At 37.7% G+C, this 27,793-nt stretch overlaps 1 protein-coding gene across 1 annotated transcript in view; it reads left to right on the top strand.

Moving 5' to 3' along the window:
- LOC121316173 (solute carrier family 35 member F1-like) overlaps positions 1 to 27,793 on the top strand; it is a 104,045-nt gene that overhangs the window by 68,673 nt on the left and 7,579 nt on the right. The window contains exons 4-7 of the mRNA XM_041251039.1: positions 2,093 to 2,252; positions 2,687 to 2,843; positions 4,485 to 4,537; positions 16,167 to 16,321. Of these exons, the coding sequence (XP_041106973.1) occupies positions 2,093 to 2,252; positions 2,687 to 2,843; positions 4,485 to 4,537; positions 16,167 to 16,321 (525 nt within the window). The remainder of the gene's footprint in view (positions 1 to 2,092; positions 2,253 to 2,686; positions 2,844 to 4,484; positions 4,538 to 16,166; positions 16,322 to 27,793) is intronic.

The raw sequence follows: 27,793 nt of genomic DNA, 5'->3' as shown, positions 1-27,793 counted from the left end.
ACTATAATGAGGTTTGAAACTGCTTCATCAATATTAAAAATACTGACTCCTACAGCCCCGCATAGAGCAGATCAAGAGAGCCACTTCATATAACTGGGAGGTGATTAGTTATAAATGGCCATTATATGAGCATGGGGACTTCTGATAAAGTAGCCCAATTACTAATTGAGCTACTGTATCAGAAGTCAGTTACTATAATTTTTTAATTATAGTCTAAGTGGAGTTGAAAACTACCCTGATTCATACACAGGATCAGTAGTGTTTCCCTATCAAGTATGAAATGTAACCATTACCTCATGGTTATGTATCCTTAAAGACCCAGTAACCAAAGACTGTCCTTCAGAGCCTGTGACACAGTCATGCCCGCCCCCGAGGGCATAAACGGACACCATGCACATATCTCAATATCATTTTTCCTTTCATCTGACCTGAGACGATAGATACTATGAACAGATACGTGTTGAATATACTTTTATCTCCTTATTCGCTTGTGTAATTGTACTGTTAATGCGATATATTTACATATATTTAATTGCGATTATATTACATGTATTGTGCACTATTTACACGTATTGTACAGCATAGTGCAGCGACTCAACATGCCCTTGCAAATATTGTTCTCATACCACACACTCCTTGCAACCCCCCCCCCCATCATATTTTTTACTCCTTGCCACACAACCCCCAAACCCCCCATCATATTTTTTAAAGATTAAGCCACACAACCAAGCAAACGTGTATGAGATCGAACTGAACGACAATGTCAATAAATAAAATACTGATATATGTACCATTCAAAATATTTTTGATCTGCTTTAGCGACCTGCCGGTGAAGACTCTGCCGTGAGGTAGTTGACCGCAACTGGAGTTGTGTCCCGAGCCAATGGCGAGGGTGCTAACGAACGTCAAGTTCAACTCCCACAAGGCAGAGCCTTCATCAAGCAAGCAGTATCGCTATTAGAAAACAATTGTTCTCATTGTTTTCTTTAAAACAACACTTTAAACCCTAGATTTACCTTGAACGAACTTCTACTAATTAGTCTGGCAACCTTCCGGTGAGAAGTTTTAGGAAAATAATCCTGAAAGTGTTTATAAAGGATAACATATACATTTTTTTTTAACTTTTTTTGTAAGAGTTCATGGACACTGCCAGATATCTGAGTGGACAATATTACTGAATTGTCAGTTTGTTGTTGTTGAAAGATGCTATGGGCTCCCGAGTGGCGCATTAAGTAAGGGTGCATCCTGCGTGGAATGCAGAATGCGCCCTATAGCCTAGAGATTGCAGGTTTGCAGGTTTGAATTCACTGCCGACCGTGACTGGGGGTTCCTAGGGGGCGGTGCACAATTGGCTGCCCAGGTAGGGAGGGCTTAGGTCGGCAGGGGGATCCATGGTTCACTGCGCACCAGCGACCGCTGTGGCTGATAGGGCACCAGCGGTTCTGCAGTGGAGCCATTCAGATCTGTGTTGTCCTCCGGCACTATAGGTCTGGTGGCCTCGCTGTGGATCCGCAGTGCGAAAAGTGACAGATTGGCAGGAACACACAAGAGAAGGATGGGTGTGAACTGTACTATAGCTGTTAAAAACTGCGAAATTTTAAAATACACTTTATTTCAGAAGCTTAATTTCCACACTATATCCTGAGGACAGTTGCACGTTGGTAATCAATATGTAGGCTATGGCACACTGTATAAATAATAATTTTAAATGAGAATACCAATAAATTAATGTTGACTATTAGTAAATTTGGTAAGTTATTTCCCAGCAAAAATGCACATTGAACACCACCTTTTTAAATTGTATTGATAAGAGTGTTAACGTTAAAAAGCTGTTATTTAAGAGCTCCTCAAAATACGTTTTTTCTACGCTCTCATAACTGTAATTTTACTTGTGTTAGTTTTTCCCTGCTGCTAGATTAGCATTTCCCAATCGCTTAGTTCTCAAGTATCTATGAGCTTCCAAAGAGGGCTTCTTATCCCAAGGAAACAGTAAAACATGGTGAACATCTTTTACTGATATTTTGTGGCCAAGTACCTTTGTTGGCACCATTGCCGTGGTGAGTATTAATCACTGGTTTCTTATGTGTTGCAGCTGCTAGACTGCTTTGTTATCCCTGTGGTGCTATTACTGTCCTGGTTCTTCTTGCTGGTGAGGTACAAGGCAGTTCACTTCGTTGGAATCGGAGTGTGCCTGCTGGGGATTGGCTGCATGGTGGGGGCTGATGTGCTGGCTGGCAGGCAGCAGGGGTTGGGTAAGTTAAGTTTTCATTTGGGGTGGGGTGGGGGGGTGGGTGGAAAACACCTTTATAAAAAAGGGGGTGGGTTCTGTAACATTTATCTTATACAAAATACTAGTGTGCATAACTTGATCTTTATCCAGCCACATCACATAACTTTCCTGCTGACCTCTCAATAACTGCTGCACTGGAAGTCAACTATAGTGTTGTTGCAGGACATCTCTCGAGTCTTCCAGGGGAAATTTTCTGCACCAATTGTTTTGGTGGTAGAGCCTTGGATTTTAGTTCTTCTCATACAGTTTACAGCAGTGTCAAGATTCTGTTGTCCAGATACAGTTTACAGCAGTGTCCAGATTGTTTCTAAAAGAGCTCTCTATAAAACTGTGTAAGGCTGTAAGCCACAGGTCCAGTCAGTGTGGTTTTAAACATGGTTTCCCCTCTTGGTTTAGGAGAACACAAGCTCCTGGGAGACCTGTTGGTGTTGGGTGGAGCCACGCTGTACGGCATCTCCAATGTGTGCGAGGAGTTCATTGTGAAGAACCTCAGTCGAGTGGAGTTTCTAGGAATGATTGGACTCTTTGGGTCTTTCTTCAGTGGCATACAGTTGTGAGTACTGGCATTCCCTTCAAAAATTATATTTTAGTTTATCAGATTAGCTACTTCTGCTGTTTGCTGCAGTGCAGCGCTGTCATTACTTGTTTTTCATACTGGATAAAATGTGTTGTTCAGAGACGAATTTAAGAAAAATAGCCCATCTTCTCAGGGCTGCATAGTAAGACTTCGGTGCATTATTACCCCTGTTCTTTGCTTACAACCTTAATGCAACTTAAATAACTTGTTTTAATCACTTCCAATTCACTTCCAATCATTGCAACAAATTAAAAGTAACGTACTAACTGTAGATGATCATCTTGGAGGACAGTACTAATGATAGTTTATGCAGGATAGTTTCAGCAATGAATCGAGAGCCTCTAGATACTGTAGACTGCAGGTAGGTTTTAAGATGTTCTTAATTGCAATGGATACAATGTATGTGCCCTAGAGGAATGTAAAGCAAGGTATTAAGTTAGACAAGCGATTCTTCACTAACTGTTGTACTGGCTTGTTACTTGTATAAATTAAACCCTTTGATATGTATTTACAACATATTAAGCAAAACAGTAATTATTTATTATTTATTTAATAAAGTGTTAAACATCATTCTGATACAGACAAGACGATTTAGTTTAACCCTCATGATCTTGAGTAGTTCCATGCCATACTAAATTTGCAAGTTTGTTGCAACTGACCAATGTGATCTATTGAATCTGCTCCACATTTCCCATAGACTTTCCAAGAAGCCACACTTGTATGTATTTTCTTGTCTTTAAAAAAAAAAAAAAAAAATTTTAAACTGGGTCAAACTGAGACAAAAGGCGCAAAAGTGTCAAAGCAGTGTTTTCAAACCAGGGCTTCTTGGCTCCCAGCTCCCCGCTCTAGGCACCTGGTTATCTGCCTGTTGCCCTTTTATTGCTTCAGTACTGGTGCTTGGTGGCAGTTGGCAGCCATTCAGGGTACAATTTCAAAGACTGATAGAGAGACATGAAAAGGGAGGGGGTGAGCCAGAAGTGATCCCCGGGCTGTACTTTCAATATCATCCTAGAACATGGTGGCAGGTTCCTCCTTGTACATGTTATACACCAAATCCTGTTTTGTTTTGAACTGGCAGTGTGTGTTTAAAAATGTATAGCTTGATACGTGAATAATTGTATGTTATTAACAAAGTATTCAAACATAAAAAATGCAACTCAATCAGAGAGCAGGACACTCTTTGTAAAGTGCTTTAAAACAACTTGGTACGAGATGCTCAAGATTATTTATTTCCATTACTGTTTTGCGTAGCCTCACAGACCTTTCATTACCTGAACAGATAACGCCAGGGGTAATAAAAGATCTGGGGGCTATAAAGTTCTGTATTGGTTAATGCTTCATAAAGTGCCTGTATGATGTGTAGAAATGAGTATTAAATGGGATAGGTTTTATCCAATAGGAAAAGGATGAGTGGACTACAGTATATGAATGGTTCATATGATTGTGGACACAGCCTCATTCTTACCAGTGTGTGCTACATGCAACACATTCATATATTCGTAGATTCTGCAGTACAGTGTGTTCTGCACTGAACAGTTTATTCCTGATCCTGTTTTGCTTCCTCCTAGCCTGCCCAGTCTATTCTCTGCCTGATGTTAATTTTCTTTTCCATTACAGAGCTATAATGGAACATAAGGAACTGTTAAGGGTACCATGGGATTGGCAAATAGGTGAGATGATGGTTTTACATGATTACTGTGCAAGACTTTGAGCGTGCAAATTAAAAGAAAAAGAGAGAGAAAGAGAGGCGGTCTATCCAGTGTAAGCTGGAATTGCTTGCCTCATAACCTTGTCTGCATTTTAATACTACCCCTGCTGTGTCAGTGTTTCCTTGCGCCATTAGTTAGTCCCTAAGCAGTGACAAAAGAAGATTGTTCTGAAAATTAAATGACACGAAGGGCAGCAGTTCCGCTGTAGAAATCAGTGCAGCGCGGATAAATCGCAACAGTAATCTTAGGTGGGTATCGGAAGCCTTGCACATTGTCAAGGCACAGATAAGCATCAAAGTTATTTTGCATGGCAATGCTCAATATGTATATGGCAGATTTTTTTTTCTTTAGTTGTCAAAAAGTCAGTGTGTGTGTGTGTATGTATATATATAATATGTATGTGTGTGTATATATATATATATATATATATATATATATATATATATATATATATATATATATATACACACACCACACACACACACACACACACACACACACACATATATATATATATATATATATGTGTGTGTGTGTGTGTGTGTGTGTGTGTATATATATAAATTAGGGCTGCTCCGATTGATCACGGAGTTGATCACAGATTGTTTTTTTTACAATTTAATCGTGCAGAATTTTAGTTTTGTATATGAATAAAATCAACCAATAGAACATCTGCATTTTCTCCACGGCAGTCCAATCATAAGTGAGCGAAGGCGGGACATCAACAGTTGAAGGTCTTTAGTAGGTTTAACCACTGGGAGAGTCAAAGATCTGCCTCTTGTTATGCAAGTGTCCAATCATTCATTAGTGAGTAGAGACTGTACATAAATATACTAGGGCAAAGGTGTAAGAATAGCTGAATTTTACGCAATATTGCTTATTAGAGACTGTTATTGAGAATTATATTGAGAACTGCTTTCTAGAAATTAAAAAACAAATCATAAGACAATGGAGACATTGTAATAAATTTGGTTACAAATCAATTTTCAAGAAAAACGTTCTCAGAAGAAAATGGAGGTATACACCACAAATACCCAAACTGACACAGGAAGGGAAGGGATCTACTCTTCCAACTCATTTCCAACATTCAAGTCATGAAAGGAATCCATGGATTATCGGTAGCGGTCAATTAAAAAAAAGTATACTGCTGGAGCTGTATTTTGTTCAATACAGAAAAGGCAATATGGAACAGCACTCAGAGCGTTCTCAAAGTCAGTTCTGATCCACTGTAACACTCAAAACATTTGGACAAACCCAGATTGATGTTTAATTGGATGAGCAGTTGCATAGGGAAACAATACATCACAATGAGCAAGTAAGAAAAAAAACGTGAGGTTCTTAAGTGCTTGATTGATTTTGTTGTTTACTTTGACAAGCACAAATTCGGATGGCATGACTATGGTACCAGTTCCTCAAGTAGAGGTAATTATGTGGAATTACTTTCTCTAATTTCTGACTATGACAGCATGTTCAGCAATCGCATGTCAATAGCCAGTGTTCTCGGGTACTTCTACCAAGATTCTGAATGGCTTAATCTCTCCTGTGCCTCAGATTCTGCTAGATGCAGAAGTACAGGAATCCAAGTACGTAGCTATATTGGTAGATTAAACAACCGATGTTGAAAACGCAGCTCAGCTGTCTTGTGTTATCAGGTATATGACTGACAGTGGCCCGAAAGAATGGTTGTTCTGTGAAAATGTGTTACATTTACTAAAATAAAAATAAAAAATAATAATAATAAAAATAATAATAATAATAATAATAATAATAATAATAATAATAATAATAAATGCTTTTTAAAAGACCAAATTACAATTGGGCTTATTTTTTTATTTATTTATTTATTCTACTGATTTTTTAGTATTACTATGCCGGACAGCTGCTATGATAATCTCTACCTTTATTAAAAATTTGCACAGATTAATCTACCAATTTAATCAACTAATGCCCATAAATTAACTGATCAGAATGTTTTATCGATTGACAGTCCTTATATATATATATATATATACACACACACACACACACACATAATTAAGCAAATAACATCCCAGCATGCTTAGGGTAATCTATAAAAATACTGAACAGGCCTGGTTGCCTATAATTATGGCTAGCATTGCTGCAAGAGGAGACCTCAAGTCACTTTGAAAGAGGGGTGGTTGTTGGGGCGTGTTTGGCAAGAGTTTCAGTGACCAAGACAGCTCAACTTGCTGACGTTTCACAAGCAACGGTGTCTAAGGTGATGTCGGGATGGAACTCCGAGGGAAAGACATCATCAGCAAAGGGCAACAGTGGGCGGAAGAACATACTCCAGGATCGTGATAGCCGTGCATTAATTCGAAGTGCAAGGCAAAACCGCCGAGCAACGGCAGTTAAATTGACTGCAAATTTCAATATGGGGCGCAAGCAGCCAGATTCATCAAAAACGGTCCGCCGAGAACTCCACAGAGCGGGATACCATAGTCGGGTTGCAGTGCCAAACCGCTCATCACACCTGGCAATGCACGTGTATATATAATATATATAAGCATAGTAGAGTCAGTTATCCAGTCTTTGATCAACCGTACTTTATAATCAACCGAACGCACCTGTAATCATGTGGTGAAATATGTGTGGTGTATTATGCACGCAGCTTCTGCTGCTAAAACGGCTATGAGATTGACAAAAAAAGGACCAGCAGACTGAGGCAAATGAAAGTTACAGAATTATTCAGACCACCAAAATTAGATGGAGCATTGTATGCTTTAAATTATTGCAGTTAAGCAAATTAAAAGTCACCTCGTTCTAGATTTTTCTTCTATTTTCGTCAGTAAGGGCTGGAGATCCTGTCTCTGTTATTGAGCAGCTAAGAACGTTTATTTTATTGATATCAACTGCACGTTATTGCAGTGCCTTAACAGCAAGTGTCAAAGTATAGATACATTTTACTGCATTTTTGACATTTTAATAATTCCTGAAGTTATGTAATGTGTCAAAGTGGTACTGAAATGTATATGGTACGTTTTAATTACATTATTTCATTACTTGTGTGTGTTAACATTAATCTGAACATCATTAAATAGTCAGTAATTGTTATTAATACCTGTTCGATTATCCATACAAATCTATTATGCCAGGGGCATAGCTAGGAATGGAAATTTGGGTGGGCCCCAACTTTGGGTGGACGGGCAAGTACCTAAGGTCTGACATCACAGGAAATAGTTTACATTACAAAAATGATTTAAATCAATTAAAACTCTGAAATCATCAACTATCTCCCCGGGGTTTGAGCAGAGTAAAGTAGCCAAGACTGAGAATGTATGGTGCCGAATATTTTTTGCAGTTTATAACAGTAGTTGCATGTATACAGTACAAATACAAAGCACATGTGCATACAACCTACAGAAACACACTGTGCACAATAACTGCAAAACCTGTTTCATTTGACAAAAATTGTAAACAGAAACTAAAAAATCCCCACACCAAGAAACTGTGTTGCTTTTTTCTAAGCTGTATTGTAATCTCTTAGCTATATTGTAATAACTTGTTGCCTCTGTAACTCGACCTGCATAAGGGCATCTGTCAAGCAAAAATCAAAATCAGCTCCTGCTGCCTTCAAACTAAAACTCAAATCTTATCTATGCCGAGAATACCTTGTTTCCAGCTAAATGTGTCTGCTTTCATTTTCGCTGCATTTTCTCAGGTACAGCTAAACAAAGATATTGCATTAGCTGCAAAAAACATAACAAGCAGACACAAATAGATTTTTTTAAAACAGCCTTGAGTCACAAATTCAGCAACATTTTTCAAGTTTTGTAAACCTTTTAAAATTATGCTGACACGCTAATGAAGCAATTTCCATAAATCTTATACATGGGAGAAAAGTTAACAGCAAAGTTTTTGTATTGCTTTACTACGGAAAAATAATTATGAAGTTTTAAAACCACAGATACCTTCAAATTATTAATAAATTGTAACATAAGTATTACTTGCTCGCTAGGTCATTGTACAGTAGTATGACTCGAACACCAGTCATGAAGTCGGTATTTGTTTGACCACGTTGCCATAGTAACCAAATGCACAGTGCTGATAAAAGAGTGAATTCATAGTGTGAAGTACTGTAAGGAAAATAAAATGCCTATTTTTTCACGGTAAATTGCAAGAAGCTGAAAGCCATTGCCTGCCTACAGTACACTTTCCAAACACACGCTCATCTTTTAGTTCCCAAAATATTTTTAAGACAGAAAACTGTCTATGACGGAACTCCCAACCACTATAGCCCATGTGAACCATTTAAAATGTTTTAAGTAGACAAAAAATAAATGTACTTACATATATTCATAGTGAATGTACTTTAAAAAGTCAAACAGGCAGCGTCACCAAACAAGTGAGAACACAGTATTACATTTTAAGCAATTATTAAATATGATGAAAGTCAGTCAATTACTTACCATTGCCTTGACAGTGTCCTCTTGTCTCCGCATAAAGCGTTGGGGCTTGCAGTTTTATAATCGGGACACTCCAAAAAATTGCACATATCTCTTCAAACGACAGCAATTATAAGCTATTTGTCAGTCTTAAGCCTGTTCGTTCGAGCCTTTCTACTAAAACAAACTCTTAAAATTGGGTGCAGATTTATTTTGCCATGTTTACCACCAAACTGCTACTAACTTACTTTAAAAATGCACGTTAAAATAAACATCTGTGACTTTTGAACAGATCCGCGCCAACTGCCTCGCAAGCTGTCAATCAAATGTGACTTGCACATGATTCGTTGTGTGAGAGGAAGATCCGACCCAAATATTGCGTCACAATTACTACTTTGATTTGATTAGCTAAAGCCTAAGCATTTATAAAAAATAGCCTATTTGACCTAAACTTAAACAGCCACCTTCGGGGCACATAGATGCGGATTTGGGTGGGCCTGTGTGCAAACTTGGTGGGTTGTGGATTATGCAAACAAGTATCGGTCCCAATTTGTTTGGATAATTGTCTCTCTACTGTATGTGTGTGTGTGTGTGTATGTGTGTGTGTGTGTGTATGTATATATATATATATATATACACACACACACACAATATATACATATATATATATATATATATATATATATATATATATATATATATATATATATATATATGTGTGTGTATATATATATATATATAATATATCATAATATATATTATACACACACACACACACACACACACACACACACACACACACACACAAACTCCATTTATCCACGTGCTTGGGGGGACATAGGTCCTCGGATGTGTGAAATCCGGTGATACAGTGCCTATAGTAAGTATTCACCCCCCCCCCCCCCCCCCCCCCCCCCCCCCCCCTTGGACGTTTTCACAGTTTGTTGTGTTACAACCTGAAATCTTGATTCATTTAGATTAGATTTTTTTCCCTTTGATTTACACAACCTGCTCAACACTTTGAAGAGGCAAGAGAACTTTTATTAACAAGTTAATGAAAAATAAAAAAACTGAAATGTCTTGGTTAGATAAGTATTCACCCCCCTGAGTCAGTACTTGGTAGAACCACCTTTGGCAGCAATTACAGCTGTGTCTTTTGGGGTAAGTCTTTACCAGGTTTGTACATCTGGATCGTGCAATATTCGCCCGTTCTTCTTGGCAAAATTGTTCAAGCTGTCAAGTTGGATGGGCATCGTTGGTGGACAGCAATCTTCAAGTCTTGCCAGAGATTCTCAATCGGATTCAGGTCCGGGCTTTGACTGGGCCACTCTAGGACATTCGCTTTCTTGTTTTTAAGCTACCCCAGTGTCACATTGGTGAATCTACGTCCCAGTCTTAGGTCTTTTGCAGACTGAAGCAGGTTTTCCTCAAGGATTTCCTGTATTTAGCTCCATCCATTTTGCCCTCTACCCTGACAGTCCCTGCTGATGAAAAGCATCCCCATAGCATGATGCTGTCACCACCATGCTTCACAGTAGGGATGGTGTTACCTGGGTGATGTGCTGTGTTGGGTTTGTGCCAGACATAACACTTTTCATTTAGGCCAAATAGTTACATTTTGTTTCATTGACCACGGAATCTTTTCCCACATCTTTTCAGAGTCTTCCACATGCCTTTTTGCAAATTCCAAGCAGGATTTTACATGGGCTTTTTTCAGAAATTATTTCCTTCTTGACATTCTTCCATAAAGGCGAGATTTGTGGAGTACCTCAGCTATTGTTGACACATGGACAGTTTCTGCCATCTCAGCCGTGGAGCGCTGTAGGTCTTTCAGAGTTGTCATTGGCGACTTGGTGGCTTCTCTGACCAAAATGCCCTTCTTACCTAGCTGCTCAGTTTGGGAGAACGGCTTGCTCTAAGCCGATTCTGGGTGATGCAGTATATCTTCCACTTCTTAATGATGGACTTGACTGTGCTCCAAGGATTATTCAGTGCCTCTGAAATCTTTTAATACCCCTCCCCTGATCTGTGCCTTTATCCCGGAGTTCTTTTGAAAGCTCCTTGGTCTTCATGGTAGTATCTTTGCTTTGAATGCACTACCCAACTGTGGGACCTTACAGAGACAAGTGTATTTAATCTGGAATCATGTGAATCACTTTTATTGCACACAGATGGACTCCATTTAATTTACTGTGTGAATTCTGAAGGCAATTGGTTCACCCAAGCTTATTTAGGAGTGTCATAGCAAAGGGGGTGAATACTTATCTATTGAAGACTTTTCAGGTTTTTCTTTTTAATTGGTTTGTTTTTTCATCCCCCATTTTTTCACACATTGAAATTTTTGAGTAGGTTGTGTCAATCAAAGGGAAAAAATCCCATTTAAATGCATCAAGATTTCAGGTTGTAACACAACAAACTGTGAAAATGTCCAAGGGGGGTGAATACTTCCTACAGGCACTGTAAATGAGGTATCATTGCAGGTGACTGGAATGCATGAATAAGATACAGAAACTAGTAATGTAGACCAAATTAGCATTTACTGGATATGAATACAATACAATATATTACAAAGATAGAAGAATTTTTTTTAATTAGTTTACTTTGACAGTCTTACTCCTAACAAAATCAAAATGTAATACACCCTCAATCCCATTTCCCTAGCTTTTCCTATAAAAAATCAGCCCATTAGCTCACACTTTCTTTAAATTAAGTCATGTGATAGCAGCTGGAAATATCACAAGATATTATTGCTAATTTTTTTTTTGTTTTTTACTTTAAAACTAAATAAACAAGCCTGCTGTGTAGTTACTTTTCTTGCATTTCAACAAAATGTGTATCAACAGAAGTGTTTTTTTTTTGTTTAGTAAATGCTTTTTTAAACAATTCACTGTTGCAAGTCGTTCATTTGAACCTTGACAAAGTCTATCATAGTCTTTTGTTTCAGTGAAGCAACATATGTTTGCTGGGATTTATGAAGTAACTGCCTCAGGAGAACTAATTTTACAGACTCTGCATCCTTCTGCTGCTCATACCAAGACACAAATCCTTCCATCTGTAGGACTGCTGTCTTCACGTCGACTGCACAGCTTTTAGACTGACGCATGTGTCGTTTTGTGTGTTTGTGTGTGTGTGTGTGTGTGTGTGTAGAGCGCCACAGCTGTTTGTCAATTAATTCATGACTTCATGAACAAATTCATAGATTAATTCGTCCATGAATTCAGAAATTAATTTGTCCATTAATTCAGAAATTCATTTGGAAATTCAGAAATTAAATAATCGATTTGTGCAGTAATTCATAAATTAATTCATCCATACGAAAGGCTTGACGGGCTTCTGGGTTAATCGATTGCACCACGACTGACCTGTGAATTAATTAATTGAAAGATGAATTGCCAACTGTCAATTTCGCACTGTCCAAAAAGGCAACCAATGAGAATCCAGTCTCAATCAAAACTGCTTCAGCCAATAACCTTACAGTTTACTAGAAAATGTGTTTTCAGTCACCTCCAGCAAAAAAATTAATACAAACTGCAGATTAAAAAAAAAAACAAAGAAAACCAAGAATCCCAGAATTCATCGCATAAGCAAACAGAACAGCTGCAACTACTGCCTTAAACCACAGACACAAAACTACGATAGTTCTACAAATATGTTAACTGCATAGGCTAAATCGATAAACAATGTATTTTTTCAATAGAGTAACGTATAGTATTTTATTCACAATATTGATTATATAATTAAGGGATACATATGGGCTTCTGTAGAACAGTTATCCATTTTTGATTCACAAATGAGATTTTGGGTAGTTGTATCTGCTTATGTCATTTTGGCACCAATATTTAATTTAATACAGTCCTGATTTAAAATAGTTTTGTTAGGTTATCCCTTAACACACATTTGTATCGCTGCGTTATTTATGGGTGACCCATGAATGCTGGTAGCTATATTGAAGTCTTGGCAATGATCAGCTTTGTAGAGTCGTTGTCGTAGTTTTTGTTTCTGTGATTTAAGGCCGGCGTGGTATGTCAGATTGTAAATACACAGAGCACAAAAACGTACTTGTAGACCCCAAAGATCTACCCCTCAGATCTCACTCCATGATTTACGGCAGCCTGGATCCAGCACTGCATCACCAGCATTCTGCAAACCTCCTATTATTATAATACTGTTTTTTTTTGTTTTTTGTTTTATTCATTTATTGTAATTCTATCATATTTGGTTTATTTATTGTATTTGTCACTTATTGCATAATAAAACTGTAGGTAACATTGGATAAGACTTCTGCTGTATTATTATTATTATTATTATTAATAATAATTTATTGTTCTCACGAGATATAATCTCTGTTTTCTTTTTCATCTGTTATTCAGGGTTCCGAGATGCACCAAAGTAAAGCAGGATTTTTTTTGTTTTGTTTTTTGTTTTTTTTTGCTAGTGATTTTTTGGTGATTTGAAACACCTTTTCTAGTAAGCAGCAAGGTTATTGGCTGAAGGTGATTTGCTTGAGACTGGATTATCATTGGATTAGCCATTTTAGTACCTGCTTCAATTGGCTAGAAATGGTTACGCCTTTATTGGCACAGTGCGAGATTGACAGTTGGCAATTCACCTTTCAATTAAATTCATTCACAGATCAATTGTGGAGCATTCCATTAACCCAGAAGTCTGTCATGCCTTTGTTATGAATGAATTGACAAATTAATTTATGAATTGCTGCATGAATTGATTAATTATTGTCAAATGAATTTATTAATTGATGGACGAATTGACAAACTAATTTATGAATTGATAGACAAATTGACAAATTAATTTCTGAATTGATGGAGAAATTAATCTATGAATCTAGGAGGCAGTGTGGTCCACTGGTTAAAGTCCAGGGCTTGTAATTAGAAGGTCACCAGTTCAAATTCAACCTCTGCCACTGACTCATTGTGTGACCCTGAGCAAGTCACTTAACCTCCTTGTGCTCCATCCTGTGGATGAGATGTTAAATCAGTGTCCTATTGTAAGTGACTCTGCATATAATGTACAGTTCACAGCCTACCTCTGTAAAGTGCTTTGTGATGGTGGTCTACTATGAAAATGAAGATATTATTATATTAATAATTGACAAATATACAAATTAATTTATGAATTGACAAAATAATTACTGAATAGTTTTGGCACAAATGGCGCTCCATGTGCGTGTGAGCAGCACGGACAGTATGTCTACATTGGCAATAATGTACTGAATTTCAGAGATAAAACTCGTCAGGGAGCCACAGATGAATGGGGTGTGGATAAATGAGGTTCTACTCTGTGTGTGTGTGTGTGTGTGTGTGTGTGTATCTACGCCGGTTTCATGTTTTATGGCAGGATATTACCATACATATTACAGTCTCTTGATGTTAGGGTGGCTCCTCATCTGTTGTTATATTGTAGATTCAGCCTGTGCTATCTTTTTTTTCCATATTTTCTGCTGGGCAGGAGCTTTCACAAAGGACACAGCAGGCATATAAATCCCCAAATTACATTAAAAGGGTAATTTAAGGACCAAACCAGACTGACAATGTTCCCTGTAATAAATACATGTAAAAACTAAGAGCATTCCTGATAGAATTTGGCAGCTTTTATTAAAGTAATGCAAAACCAGACAAGGCACTTATGTAATTAAGAACGCATGCATCTGAACAGTAATGTTGATGGGTATAACCAATGCATTTGTCAACACCCTGGAAGCAGCATCACTGAAGTGCCTTAGTGGAATTAAAAATAATTTGTGTTCTAGAACCCAATATATATTTTCTTGGTCATTATCATCAAGCATCTAACACAGGGGTGAGCAATTCCGGTCATGGGGGGCCAGTGTCCCTCCTGGCTTTGTTCCTACTTTGCCCTGAATTACTTAACTAGACCAATTATTACCAATTATTGGTCTAATTAAGTAATTTAAAGCACAGTTTGATGGCATCAACGTGTTAAAAGATTGACGGTTTACATAAAATTCTGCCATTAGAATGCTACTGAAGTATTGTAGCATATGACGTTCTGAGGCAGTTATATGTTGTCTTTGTAATTTTGGTTCAATATTTAATCCTGACCAACCATTTGGAGTAGGACTGAAGCACTGCCGTTTTGAATTGTAATCTTGTTGTGTATGTACCCTGACAAACTCCACATCTTCCACACCAAATATTTGTAAATAGGTTGACTTACTGCATTCCCTGTTCTCTTTCTTGTAGCTTGATGACTCTATTTGTTTACAGTGCTTTTTGAAAACAGCTGATGGACATGTCTTTCAGTTTTCACTTGAAAACATTTTGCCTGTCCTCAGCCAACATGTTACTTATTTTCAAAACTTTCTCATGCCTTTCTGCTTTACAATGACTGCAGTTTATGTAATGACTGTTTGTGGCTGGAATCCAAAAGCCCCAAAAATACAAACTACAATACATTTTAAAACATCCTCAAGTCTATTGAGCATAATCGTTATTCTTGTTTAAATTTATTAGTGTTTTGTACGAACTGGGCATGGGGGTTGGGAATCCATGTAGACAAGTAATTTTATTGCCTTATTGTTTTCCTATATTTCATTTTTTATATGAGTTTGACAGTGCACACAGTATGCCATGCTCACAACGATTATTTCAAGTAAACACAGAGGAATGCTGCAGGCAAGAAATAGGCTGAATTAAAGGATGGCTGTAAACAACTCCAAGTTACAGCTGTGTGTGTTGGCAAAACGACTGTATATTATGCCTTGTGGCTTCCTAAACCGTGCAGGGATATGCTGAAACACATACCCTTTGTTTAGACTGGTGTGCTATATAAAATGATTTAAAAATCACTGCTTTGAAACCCAAGGTGACTGGTCCTGTCAAACTCCAGGTCATTTACAGCCAAATTACATTTTGCTGAAGGAGCCACTGTACATCAATACCGGTGTTAATTGAATCCAAATAAGTCCCTTTATGGCAAGGTTAAGTAACACTGGTGCAAGAACAAGAGGAGGTGCATGTTGCGGCTGTCCCTGCTCCATGGCTTAACAGACGCCATCACTCAATCAAGCAACATTAACCTTCACCTTCCCTTAAATGCATTACAGCTTTGTGATGCAATAAAACAAAACAGAGAGCGTGTGAGTTGTTTTATGACTAAATCTGTCAGAAACAGATTTAATAAGTGTCTCCATTTTCTTTCCCCAGGGTTGCTGTATATTGGATTCAGTGCCTGCATGTTTGGCCTGTATAGTTTCATGCCAGTGGTCATTAAAAGGACCAGTGCCACAGCTGTCAACCTCTCCCTGTTAACAGCAGACCTTTACAGTCTCTTCTGTGGATTATTCCTTTTCCATTTCAAGGTAGGCAGTATTTTTTTTTCCAGAATGAATCTGCATTTAAAGAGAGCTTTGTCATTATTACTTGTTCCATCTTGTTTGCAGCCACACTTTTGCTCAAGACAGGTTTATTTCATCAGCAGCCAAGCACTACAAAAAAAAATTATTGGTGTCTGCTGGCCTCTGCCCAAAGTTAAACAAAGTTGGATCCAGCTGCAAGGATTGCAAACAGCCCCACAAAGTACTTATGCAACATTTACAAGCACCAAGTGTTACAGCTGAGTGATACAACAAGCCAGCGGATTAGCAAGAAGTATAAAACAAAGGGCCTATACACCTTTCCACACGTTCCACAATATATATCTGAGCAAACATAAATGTAGGTTTTCAGCTACATCAATTGTGCAGGTAGGCAGCAGTCTATCATTTTTAGAGAGTTTTGGGGTAGAGCTCAATGATCATATGTACTGTACTTGTATTTGTGACTGAACGGAACTACTGCCTGCCTTCTGTGTCAGACAGTTTAGTGTTTTATAGAATCTTTGTGTTGCAGCATACAGAGTAGTTGAAGAAAAGGATTGCAGTACTCTCCGCGTATAGGAACACCTCCTGAGAGAACACTTCAGCTAAGAGAACACCTTTGTGGTGAAACAGATTTTTCCCATTAAAAATGCTCCACCTAAAGTAACAGGCATTTCACTTAAAAGAACACCTTTTTTGGCACCACTAATGATTTGTTCACAACTGATAACTCATCTTCATCAAACTTAAATTCAAAAGGTTTATTCAGACTTTTAAAATTTGACTTCTCATCTCGAGAATATCTTGAGGCACACTGATTGGTGTGTTACATCTTTCCATAACTGCCATCATAGCGTTGCCTTGTTTTGTATTCTGATTTCCACGAGTGCACCTCATCACTACAAAATGGCATGTAAACAAACAACCGCTGTTTCTCTTGCTACAAAAAGAGGGGTGTTATCTGAGCTGGATTCTACTGTAATACATAACCGCACTGTGATACATAACAGCATTTGTTTGGTAAAGTAAGTCCTGGGTGAGTTTGACCTTGGAATGTCATTTAATAGGGTAATTGTGTGAAGTATCTGCCGAGTGCTTTCACCTGCATAGGGAAGCAATGTATAATCATTGCTGTTGTAGGAGAGAAACAAATCATTTATGTTTTTGAAATAACCTAAAAAAACAAAAATGTTCATCCATTGGCTGTGACATTTAAGAGTTGATGAAACCAGTGGAAACAGCATCCCTTACAAATCAGTTTGTCATTTTGTAGGCCATTCATTTTATGGGAGGTTGGATTATTGCAGAGGTGGAGGGTTTCATTATGCAAAATAGTCTATGATTCTGACATCCTCTTGACATATGCTGGCGGTTCTAAGGCAGGTGATTAGGTTCCGCTTCTTTGGGCATGGAAAGATTGGTTGGATGTAGGTTGAATGATTTTAATTGAATATTTAATGGGGCGTGATGAATTCAGGTACCAACATTTTGCACTGTAATCTAGGCCTTTAGCATGAATCTATTTTCCCTTCTCTATATTGCAGTACTTCTCTTGCCCCTGCCCATGCCCCCAAAATATAACCTATATGAGCTGATGAGGCTTAACAGGTATTGAAGGAACCTTGAAAAGTAGAAGGACAACATGCTTATTATTGTAGGTAACCATTACAGTAGGGTAAGAACATTTTCCTGTCATCCAGAGAGCTGGCAGTTTTACTGCCGTACCAAGACCATCAACGGACAATGAAAATATTTTATAGTCAGTTTATGGACTTGGTACAACAGTACAGTAATACTGTTAGCACCCCAGATGCAGAAGTTAATTGCCATTGGTTGGTACTCGATTGTACAGGTGAAGGAAGGACATCTTGTTTTAAAATCAACACATTAATGAATGGATTTATTGAATACCTGCCAATTTATTTATTTATTTATTTATTTTAACTACTACGTGCACGAATGTCAGCACACCCCCATTGCCTAGCTATTAAAACAGGTCTCCATCCCTTCAAAGGTGTGAGTGAGTAGAGTAGGTAAAACAATAACCTCCCCACCCAGATCAATATGTGTCTTCCAGAACAGAGAGCAATGTGCTGAATTATTTATTTTTAAACCTAGCCTTTAATCAGCAGTATTCAGCAAAGAGCACTGAGTTTGGATTGCCTCAGGTCTGTATCTGGTACACGAAACACTCTGAATTAAATTTATCTGGTCTTATATGGGTGTTCGAAATTATGGTATAAAGCACTGACTTAAATTTAAATTGACTTTATGTAGCCTTGGTGCGTGCAGTGACTCTAAATCTGATCGCTCTCAGTATAGCAAGGTGAAGTGACTCACTCCCTTCATTTGTATCTTCCTAAACCAAATCTAACTAACTGCTGAAAAGACAGAGAGACGGCTTGACTGCATAATGGACAGTACTCTGTGAAGGTTAGACAGGGTAGTTTGGTGACGCTGCATTTCTCTGAAAAGTACATAGTAACGGGCAGCGCTCCAGTCAAGATGCGTACTGAATGTTTTAAGCATTGAAAAAATATGAATTGCTATTTTAAAGTCATGCATAAAAGAATATGCATAGCAATTTTGTTGCACAGCTTGAGTTTGCATGTTATCAAACTTCATTCATGTTCTTTGTTTGTTCCCGGTGTCTCAATGGTCACTTGTTAATATGTTGCGTGTGGCTTATAGAAATTATTATAGAAATTCGAGGACAGCTAATTGTAGCCTGCCTGGAAATTGCCAGAAACATGTAATCAATACGTTTTGGGGTTTTCATTTAAAAAATAAATAAATAAAAACACTGTTCAATGCACTCACTTCCAATGCGTGTTTGTGACTAGTAATAAATAAGCAACTGGATTATTGATCTTTGGGATTTTTCAGCATTGTCTTTGTCCCCTTCAGCCTATTCTTCCAATTTAGGTAAATCTATATAATACAATAGTCTGTGTTTGGAGAGAGCCAGGATGTTTTATATTGCTATAAGCAATCAAGAAGGAATACAATATTATTGTTTCTAGATTTGCATTAGTGCAGTATTGATACAGTTTGTATTTAAAATATTACAAATATATAGTATGTGCATGCAGGCCTTTTGCTGAATACTGCACATTCCATTTGCAACACTGGAAATAAAAAGAAAACTCTGTTTCTGTGTTCATTTGCTTCACAGCCATATTGAAGTGGTAAATAAAGCAAATGAGAATTGCTTTTGTTCTTATTGTAAGACCAAGTTTTCTTACAGTAGGTCAAAGTAACATTACAGTTAAAATGTAAGGCTGTAGTTAATGCATACCCCATCGTGAACATTAGCAATTGTAATCTTTTTTTTTTCTACACTCTCTAATCCCGTTCTCCACTCACCGAACACCTAACCCCTTCTATATATACAGCTGTGCCGGGATTCAATTATTAATTAACCATTCACTTGAATACTGGCACGTGAACTTAACTGTGCAATCCCTGTGCCTGCATAATAATACACATTTTCTCTCCATGTGAAGTGGTTGTGCAATCCCTGTCCCTAAATACAAATATTCATTTTAAGTCACTCATGATACATAGCCCACTTTATACCCCCGTACACCACTATATCCACACCAACAATAACACGCCACATACAACATAAAACACAAAAATACGCACACATTAGCATTAAAGTACTCATAACCTTAAGGTAGTGTTTCATTTTACTCGCCCAAAATATATGTTTTTCACATAATGTCTAAATTGGAAACTCAAATGACCCAGTACTTAGCCCTGTGTCTGCCGGGTTAGGATCCAGTTCACCGCGACCCTGTAAAGGATTAAGCGGTTATTGATACTGGATGGATGAAGTCATAAATGTAATGACACTTTGTTTAAAGTAAAATATATTTGCAATTGCATTTGTGTTTAATAGTATAGCAGTCTTTTTTTTTTTTTTTTTGTTAAACTGTTTTTGAAATACAAATGCCCTATCAAGGAAACCGAAAGACAATGTTGTTTACTTCAGTTTTTTTTTTTCTATTTTATTTATTTATTTATTTACAGTGGACTAAGTATTGTGAGTATTAGTTAATTACTAACTACTCTGGTATTAAAGTGAAATCTTGTATTTAAAAAAAAAAAAAAAAAAAAAAAATCAGTGTACTGTACATAAAGTACATGCATCTGCTACATCTCTATTTTAAGAAATTACTCCTCTTGGGTGCTTTATAAACTTAATTTAAAACTCTATGCACATCCACCCTAACTCTGTCTAAGCTGTGTGAAATAGATTGAATCATCTGATTTGGAAACCAGATCACCGCTGCTACCCAGTACCCCAGGCAGCTGTTGAAACAACACATTGGAATGTTGCTCACTGTCAACTGTTTAGTAAATTCCCATATAGTCTAGAACAGTTACATATTTCTAAAGGATGAATGCTGCTCTAACAAGTCTACAACCATCCTGCAATACATAGACACGTTCTGAGCTGTTTACAAAATCCAGTTCTACGAAAGATTTGGAGAAGATTATTGCTGCTTAGATTATTTTGAATCAGTTACTTGAATCAGAATTTCCAAGGAAATGGGGTTAGATTTGTTTCAGACATGTTTAGCAACACAATAAATCATTCAATTTGTTACCAAATTTACTTCCATATGTCTCATTCATGTGAGGTAGTAATCTACATGCATGCTGTGGATGTAGGTCAAGCTACTGACAAGTAACATGTTACTTTTAATCAAAATGTATTTTGCTCACATACTTTGTTAAATTTGTTTAAAGCATTTCTTGTATTCACAGTTTTTTGGGTTTTTTTTACACTTGTACGAGAGATGTCAATGCTATTTTTTTTTTCACATTCACCAAATGCTAAGCAGCATCCATACAGGGAAAACACTAATTCAGCCATTAATCTATCACTTTCATACTTGGTGAATGAAAATTGTTACTTTACAGCAACTTTTACAATAGTTAGAAGGAAGGACAAAACCATGGCCTTCTTTAATTGCCTTTTAACTCCCATAAAGTATAAAAGAAACTTGGCTCTATTGACAGCTTGTGGCAGAGTGGTTGCAGCGCGCAGGCGTGTAGTAATGTCACAGACCAGGAAGAAGTGCATAAACAAAAGGTATGGGGCTGAAACTGAGCATTGGCACTCAGCATTTTATTTAATAAACAAAATAAACAGTTGAACAAAAGCACACTAATAAACAAAAGGTGACACAGGCCAAAGTAACATACACAAACTATAATTCTTATTATAAAAACGGGTACCGTGCTTCGCTGGCTCGTAGCATTCGTTCTTACTCTGGTTAATTCTCTCCTAAACTCTCCAACTCTCGGAGCCCAGAGTGGGTCTTTTATACTGTGGCTGGAGCCTTAATTACCTATTAGACAATGACCTTATTAAAGCTCCAGCCACATTCCCATGAGCTTTACTAAGATGGGGATATAACCCTATCCTCACCAGCTACACTTTACAAAATCGACTTTTTCGCCAGTCTCAAATAATAGATAAACATGTCGGACGTTTTTTGTCCGTTTGCACATAAACGCAATATATTTATGTAGTAACGACAACAACAAATGAATACATAAATAAAATACACACAAGGGGTGGGCACCCTGTCACACAGCTGTAAGTTTAATGGGAAGAAATGCCTTTAATGAGAGGGCCAAGACTGATGGCTCCCTCCATTTGTGCTTGGAATTGAGTAATGATTTTCATTAATTTTTTCAAGGGCATTTCAGATTCAAAGGTTAAGTCGTTGTTGTGACCAGACTTGGTACATTTAGCAACACTATAATTACTGTTTTGTCACCAACAAAGCAGTGTTCAAGTTGCAAAACAAATTGATGCAACTTTTGCCATTTATGGTTGTAGTTATTACTTTAATTCAGATCTGTCCTGTCCAACTGACTACCAGGGAGTTCTTCTAGAAACATACAAAATTAAAAATTATAATATTGCAAAAAAGTTTTGTTTATTAGTAGCAATGCCAAGACACAGCTTCTGTACTTTGTTTCTCATAAAAAATGTTACGCGTTTACTACAGTTTATTACTAAGACTACAGATGGCCCTTGCAGTCTTTCCAAACCCAAAATAAAAACCTTGCATGGATTACTTCAAAAGAGCCATACTGTGGAGCTCATCCAGCTATAGATGCAAGAGCCATCTGTTGGGCAAATAACTTTCAACAGCACATATAGTGTATCCTTCTCTGGGTAATCTTTCAGTTAAAATATTTTCCTGTAACAGACTACTAAGAATCAAACACAGTAGTCCATCACATATCCAACTGTGGTGGGACCAGAGTAAGGGTAGATACAGTGCCTATAGAAAGTCTACACCCCCTTTCAAAATGTTCCCCTTTTTTGCCTTATAGCCTGGAATTAAAATGCGTTTTTTTTTTTTTTCATTTATCTACATATCCTACCCCACAACTTCCAAGTAAAAAAAAATATTGTAGAAATTTGTAGAAAATTAATTAAAAATAAAAACTGAAATAGTTTGGTTGGATAAGTGTCCACCCCCTTTGTAATAGCAATCCTAAATTAGCTTAGGCGTAACCAATCGCCTACAAAATCACACACCAATTTAAGTGGCCTCCACCTTTGTTAAAGTGTAGTGATTCACATGATTTCAGGATAAATTCAGCAGTTCCTGTAGGTTCCTTCTGCTGGGTAGTGCATTTCAAAGCAGACTCAACGATGAGCACCAAGGCGCTTTCAAAAGAATTCAGGGACAAAGTTGTTGAAAGGCACAGATCAGGGGATGGGTATAAAAACATATCAAAGGCCTTGAATATCCCTTGGAGCACGGTCAAGACGATTATTAAGAAGTGGAAGGTGTATGGCTAGATCAGGCTGTCCCTCCAAACTGGATGACCGAGCAAGAAGGAGACTGATCAGAGAGGCTACCAAGAGGCCAATGGGAACTTTGCAAGAGCTCCAGGCTTTTATGGCCAAGACTGGTCAAAGTGTGCATGTGACAACAATATCCCAAGCACCACAGATCTGGCCTGTACGGTAGGTTGGCAAGAAGGTAGCCATTACTCAAGAAAGCCCACCTTGAATCCTGTTTGAAGTATGCAAAAAAACAGTCAGGAGATTTTGTACCCACGTGGCAGAAATTTTGTGGTCTGACGAAACTAAAATGGAACGTGTTATATTTTTTCGCAAACCCAACACAGCTCATCAGCCAAAGAACACCATCCCTACTGTGAAGCATGGTGGTGGCAGCATCATATTATGGGGATGTTTCTCGTCAAGGACTGTTGTACTTGTCAGGATAGAAGGGAAAATGAATGGAGCAATGTACAGAGAATTCCTTGAGGAAAACCTGCTGCCCTCTGCAAGAAAGCTGAAACTGGGACGGAAGTTCACCTTTCAGCATGACAATGATCCAAAGCACACAGCCAAAGCTACACTGGAGTGGCTAAGGAACAAAAAGGTAAATGTCCTTGAGTGTCCCAATCAGAGCCCTTACCTAAACCCAATCGAAAATTTGTGGCATGACTTGAAAATTGCTGTCCATCAGCGCTTCCCAAGGGATTTGACAGCGCTTGAGCAGTTTTGTAAAGAAGAATGGTCAAATATTGCCAAATCTAGGTGTGTAAAGTTGGTAGAGACCTATCCCAACAGACTCACAGTTGTAATTGCTGCCAAAGGTACTTCCACCAAGTATTAACTTAGGTGGGTATAGACTTACCCAATTATGATCTTTCAGTTTTGTATTTAATATATAATTTTTCAATAAAAACCTTTTTCCCCTTAACATTGTAGAGTATGGTGCGTAGATAAGTGGAAAAATTATCATTTAAATGCATTAAACTCTTAGAAAGATACAGGGTATCAATGCTTGTGACAGAGTAGCCGTCTGACGTGCGGGTGCGTGCATTCGCTGCCGAGGGACAGGCAGGAGATCGAGTCGGTTTCCAACCCTGGTTCTGGTTCTCTGTCACTTACTCACAGTGCTGAAGAGCTTGATCATGGTGGATAAACAGTTAGGGTGGATATGTGATGGGCGGATACACGATGGATTACTGTACACTAAATGACACTGGTGTTTAGCATTTCTATTCAGCATTTTGATTTATATTGAAAAACTACTTTGTCTGAGATTCTGGGAATTGGAATTAATTTGAAACAGTTTTAAAATACATTTTTAGTGATAAGTGTGACGTGTATATTTGTTTCAGGCATCTAAGGACTTGTATAAATGTAAAACATGACCTCAGAATGCTTTTTTCCCTACAGTTTTTTTAATATGGATTTTCAAATGACACATTTATTCTTATGTCAATGTTTTAGCAACTGTCCTGTCATTGTAACATTTGATATAATCTGGCCACATGGCAGGTATATCCAAAGTCTACTCTGTAGCCTTGCCCTAACAGTATCTTTTGGACTGTTGATTTACCAAGGGAACCATAACACCAAATATCCATTGTGCTGAAGTGTTCTTCAGGTGGTATTCTTTATATTATTTTTAATTACTTTTACCTTTTATTAAATTATTTCTGAAAAAATAAGGCAACCCACAGCTGGTATTATTTGGAGCATTTTGGATTACCCCTAAAAAAAAAAAGTGCGCGATGCAATCCAGGATTCCCCAGTACTGTACAATGCTCAAAAAGTCTAACTATTTTATAGGTAAAAGTTGATCAAATATCATAATAAAGTTTTATAAGAGACTGGTGCTTTAAAACCTGGGCAGAGTACTGTTGCCAACAAATATTTGTAAATAAGCATGCTCATTGGAATCCTGTACAAACAGGTCATGCCTCCTTGTCGAGGCTGGGTAGTGTTCAATCCAGGGCAATGAGTCAACACCCACCTGTTCAACTGGAAGATGTTTAATGGACACATTGCAGGTGAGACCTTGTTTTGAGTCTCGTCCTAAGGCTGGCACTATTAACAGCAAAGCTCCGTAACACACAGGAAGCTGGCAGCAAGTACAGGAGGGTGTGTGTGCATACAGAGTCTGAGGACAACATCATGTCTTCTAATGTATATTGTATGTTTGCTTTACAATTCCTGCTTTTACTGGAGTCGGATAATGTCAAAGCGTGATTTTAAGGTTGTATGGGAATTTCTAGATAAGGATTAAAGCTATGCGTTCTGTTGTTTAATAAGGGTATCAAAAAAAAAAAAAAAAAAAATTGTAGAGGTTTTGTGACATTGTGATTTCCAGTTACCCGAAAGAGCACAAAGTTTTTCCAATGGCAAAATTAACTTAAAGACCGTAAAGTGGAGGTCAGTTTTATTTAAGTATTATTTCTGGCTTTTGAGTATCCTATTTATTGAACTACCAAATTCTGGTACATGCAGACAAAACAGTAGCCGTGTAAGATGTGTTCCCTTTTAAGTAAAAAATTTAACCATTACCACATGGGTATTTACCTCCTAAAGACCCAGAAACCTGAATAATTTATATCAAAGCTGCTTGACGAGCCTGTGACACAGTAATGGCCCGCTCCTGGGGACATAAATTTACTGCACTCACAGACCTCAACACCAGTATGCATTTGTCAAGGACATTTGCAATGTGGGCTACTCCCCATACCCCATACCTTTACTAGAGTCTACAGACTTTGTGGATCCTCAAAACCCTGGTTTTGGAACTGGAGTGTTAAGGGCGGCTTCTCAGTTGACCCTTACAACACAGGCATATATGTGAGTTTCTCCCTCAAATCTTTTAGCCCTAGCTACTTGTTACTGGGAGTCTACATGGTAACGCACAAAGCAGCCTCTAGGCTTAGCCTTGCAGTATTGCAGCCATTTCGTAATATTGCCCTGACAATGGCTTTGCTACACTCACCCATGTGATAATGTTTACATTTCATAGTTGAAAGAGAACATTAGGTTATTATCATAACCCTGGTTCCCTAAAATAGAAACCTAAACATTAGGTCACTGCATCCATTGCAGCAGGCTTGAAGGAAAAATAACGATGAGGTCGGTGAGCACAGTAAACTTTAGGAGGTAAATACCCATGTAGTGATGTGTAATGCAGTAATGGTTACGTTTCAATTTCAGGGAACCAGGGTTATGATAATAGCCTAACGTTTTGGAAAACGTAGGGGACACCCCATATTAAAACAAACAAACAAACAAACTAAATATATAAATAAAATGCTAGCTTCCAAAAAACTTCTCTGTTGCTTGATGGAACAAAAACAGTGTGGATGTTCTTTAAAATGTCCATCAGTAGAGATTTATTCTAGCTTAAGTTTTTTAGCCGGTCCTGGGCACCGAGTCAAAATCACCTTTTCAGTGTTGTTCATTTAATCCCATTTTAGACTAAACAAGTTTTTTAATTTCTTTTTAAGCAGGCTTCCTTCCTTTAGTTCAAGTACTTTTCCTCCAAAGATGTTAACTTAAATAGAGAGGAAAGCAATATTTCACACCACTAGCAGTTCAAAAGGACAGTTACTGTAGTTAGCTTTAATAACTGTAGAGTGTAATCATTGTAATACTTGTAAGATTCACTAAATTTATTTGAACCACAGGCTGCTGTAAACTGTAGTAACAGCATGTGAAAAGGTAAAGGTTTTAACAATTTTTATTAATAATAATCAATTTTATTTAGCACAATTCATGCAGCACATCTCAGTGTTTTACAATCTAAAAACACACTAACACAATCAGATAATCACAAACTACACATTAAAAACGCACAGAACACACATACTGTACAAATTCATAAAAGCAGATCTCCTGCATAGACTGATATGCCAATTTAAAAAGGAGTTTTTAAGTGACTTTTAAAAATATAAAAAAAAAATTAATCCTTAATTGTCAGTGGAAGGGCATTCCATAACTTGGCGCATAACAGCAAAATGCCCCTGTGGCAGGCTGGCGAGTGGATAGAGGCCCAGAGACAGTCTGAAGTTCAAAAAAATAACTTATTATAAAAAAAACCCACAAAAATGAAAGTGCACAAGGGCAAAATAAAGATCTTTAAACACAAATAGAAAGATAACAAAACTTACAAAAATAAGGTTTCCAGGCTGGGCAATGCCTGCACTGGATTTATCAAAATTTAAAAACACAAAACACCAACCTGCTTCCTCAGCTCCCTCCTCCCAAATGAGAAGCAGAGGCCTCCTTTTATGTCAGGTGGCTGGGCGCTGATTGATCGTTAATTAACCTAATCAACCCCAGCCACCTGAACATAATAAATCCAGGCAGGTAGGGGAAATTAACCCCATCCCTGCCAATTTAAAAAAAGGGCAGAGCTTTGCTCTGCCACAGCCCCATCTCCCATAGACCGGAGTCTACTTTTCTGTTCTGAAGCTGCCCAATTTACTCAGTTGATGCAGAGAGAATTTAGCTGCAAAAAATTCTGTTGCATCCAAAATGTGCAGAAGTAGCCTTTTTTGTGTCAGATTTAGTTTGTAAATAAATCTGAGTGTCATCAGCATAAAAATGGAAACTAACTCTATGCGATAAATTATCTGGCCAAGTGGCAACGTATATTAAATAAATAACAG

Source organism: Polyodon spathula, chromosome 5 (assembly GCF_017654505.1).
Source record: "Polyodon spathula isolate WHYD16114869_AA chromosome 5, ASM1765450v1, whole genome shotgun sequence".
Lineage (NCBI taxonomy): Eukaryota > Metazoa > Chordata > Actinopteri > Acipenseriformes > Polyodontidae > Polyodon > Polyodon spathula.
Note: the sequence above shows the minus strand (reverse complement) of the source record. Positions and strands in the feature narration are given on the sequence as shown.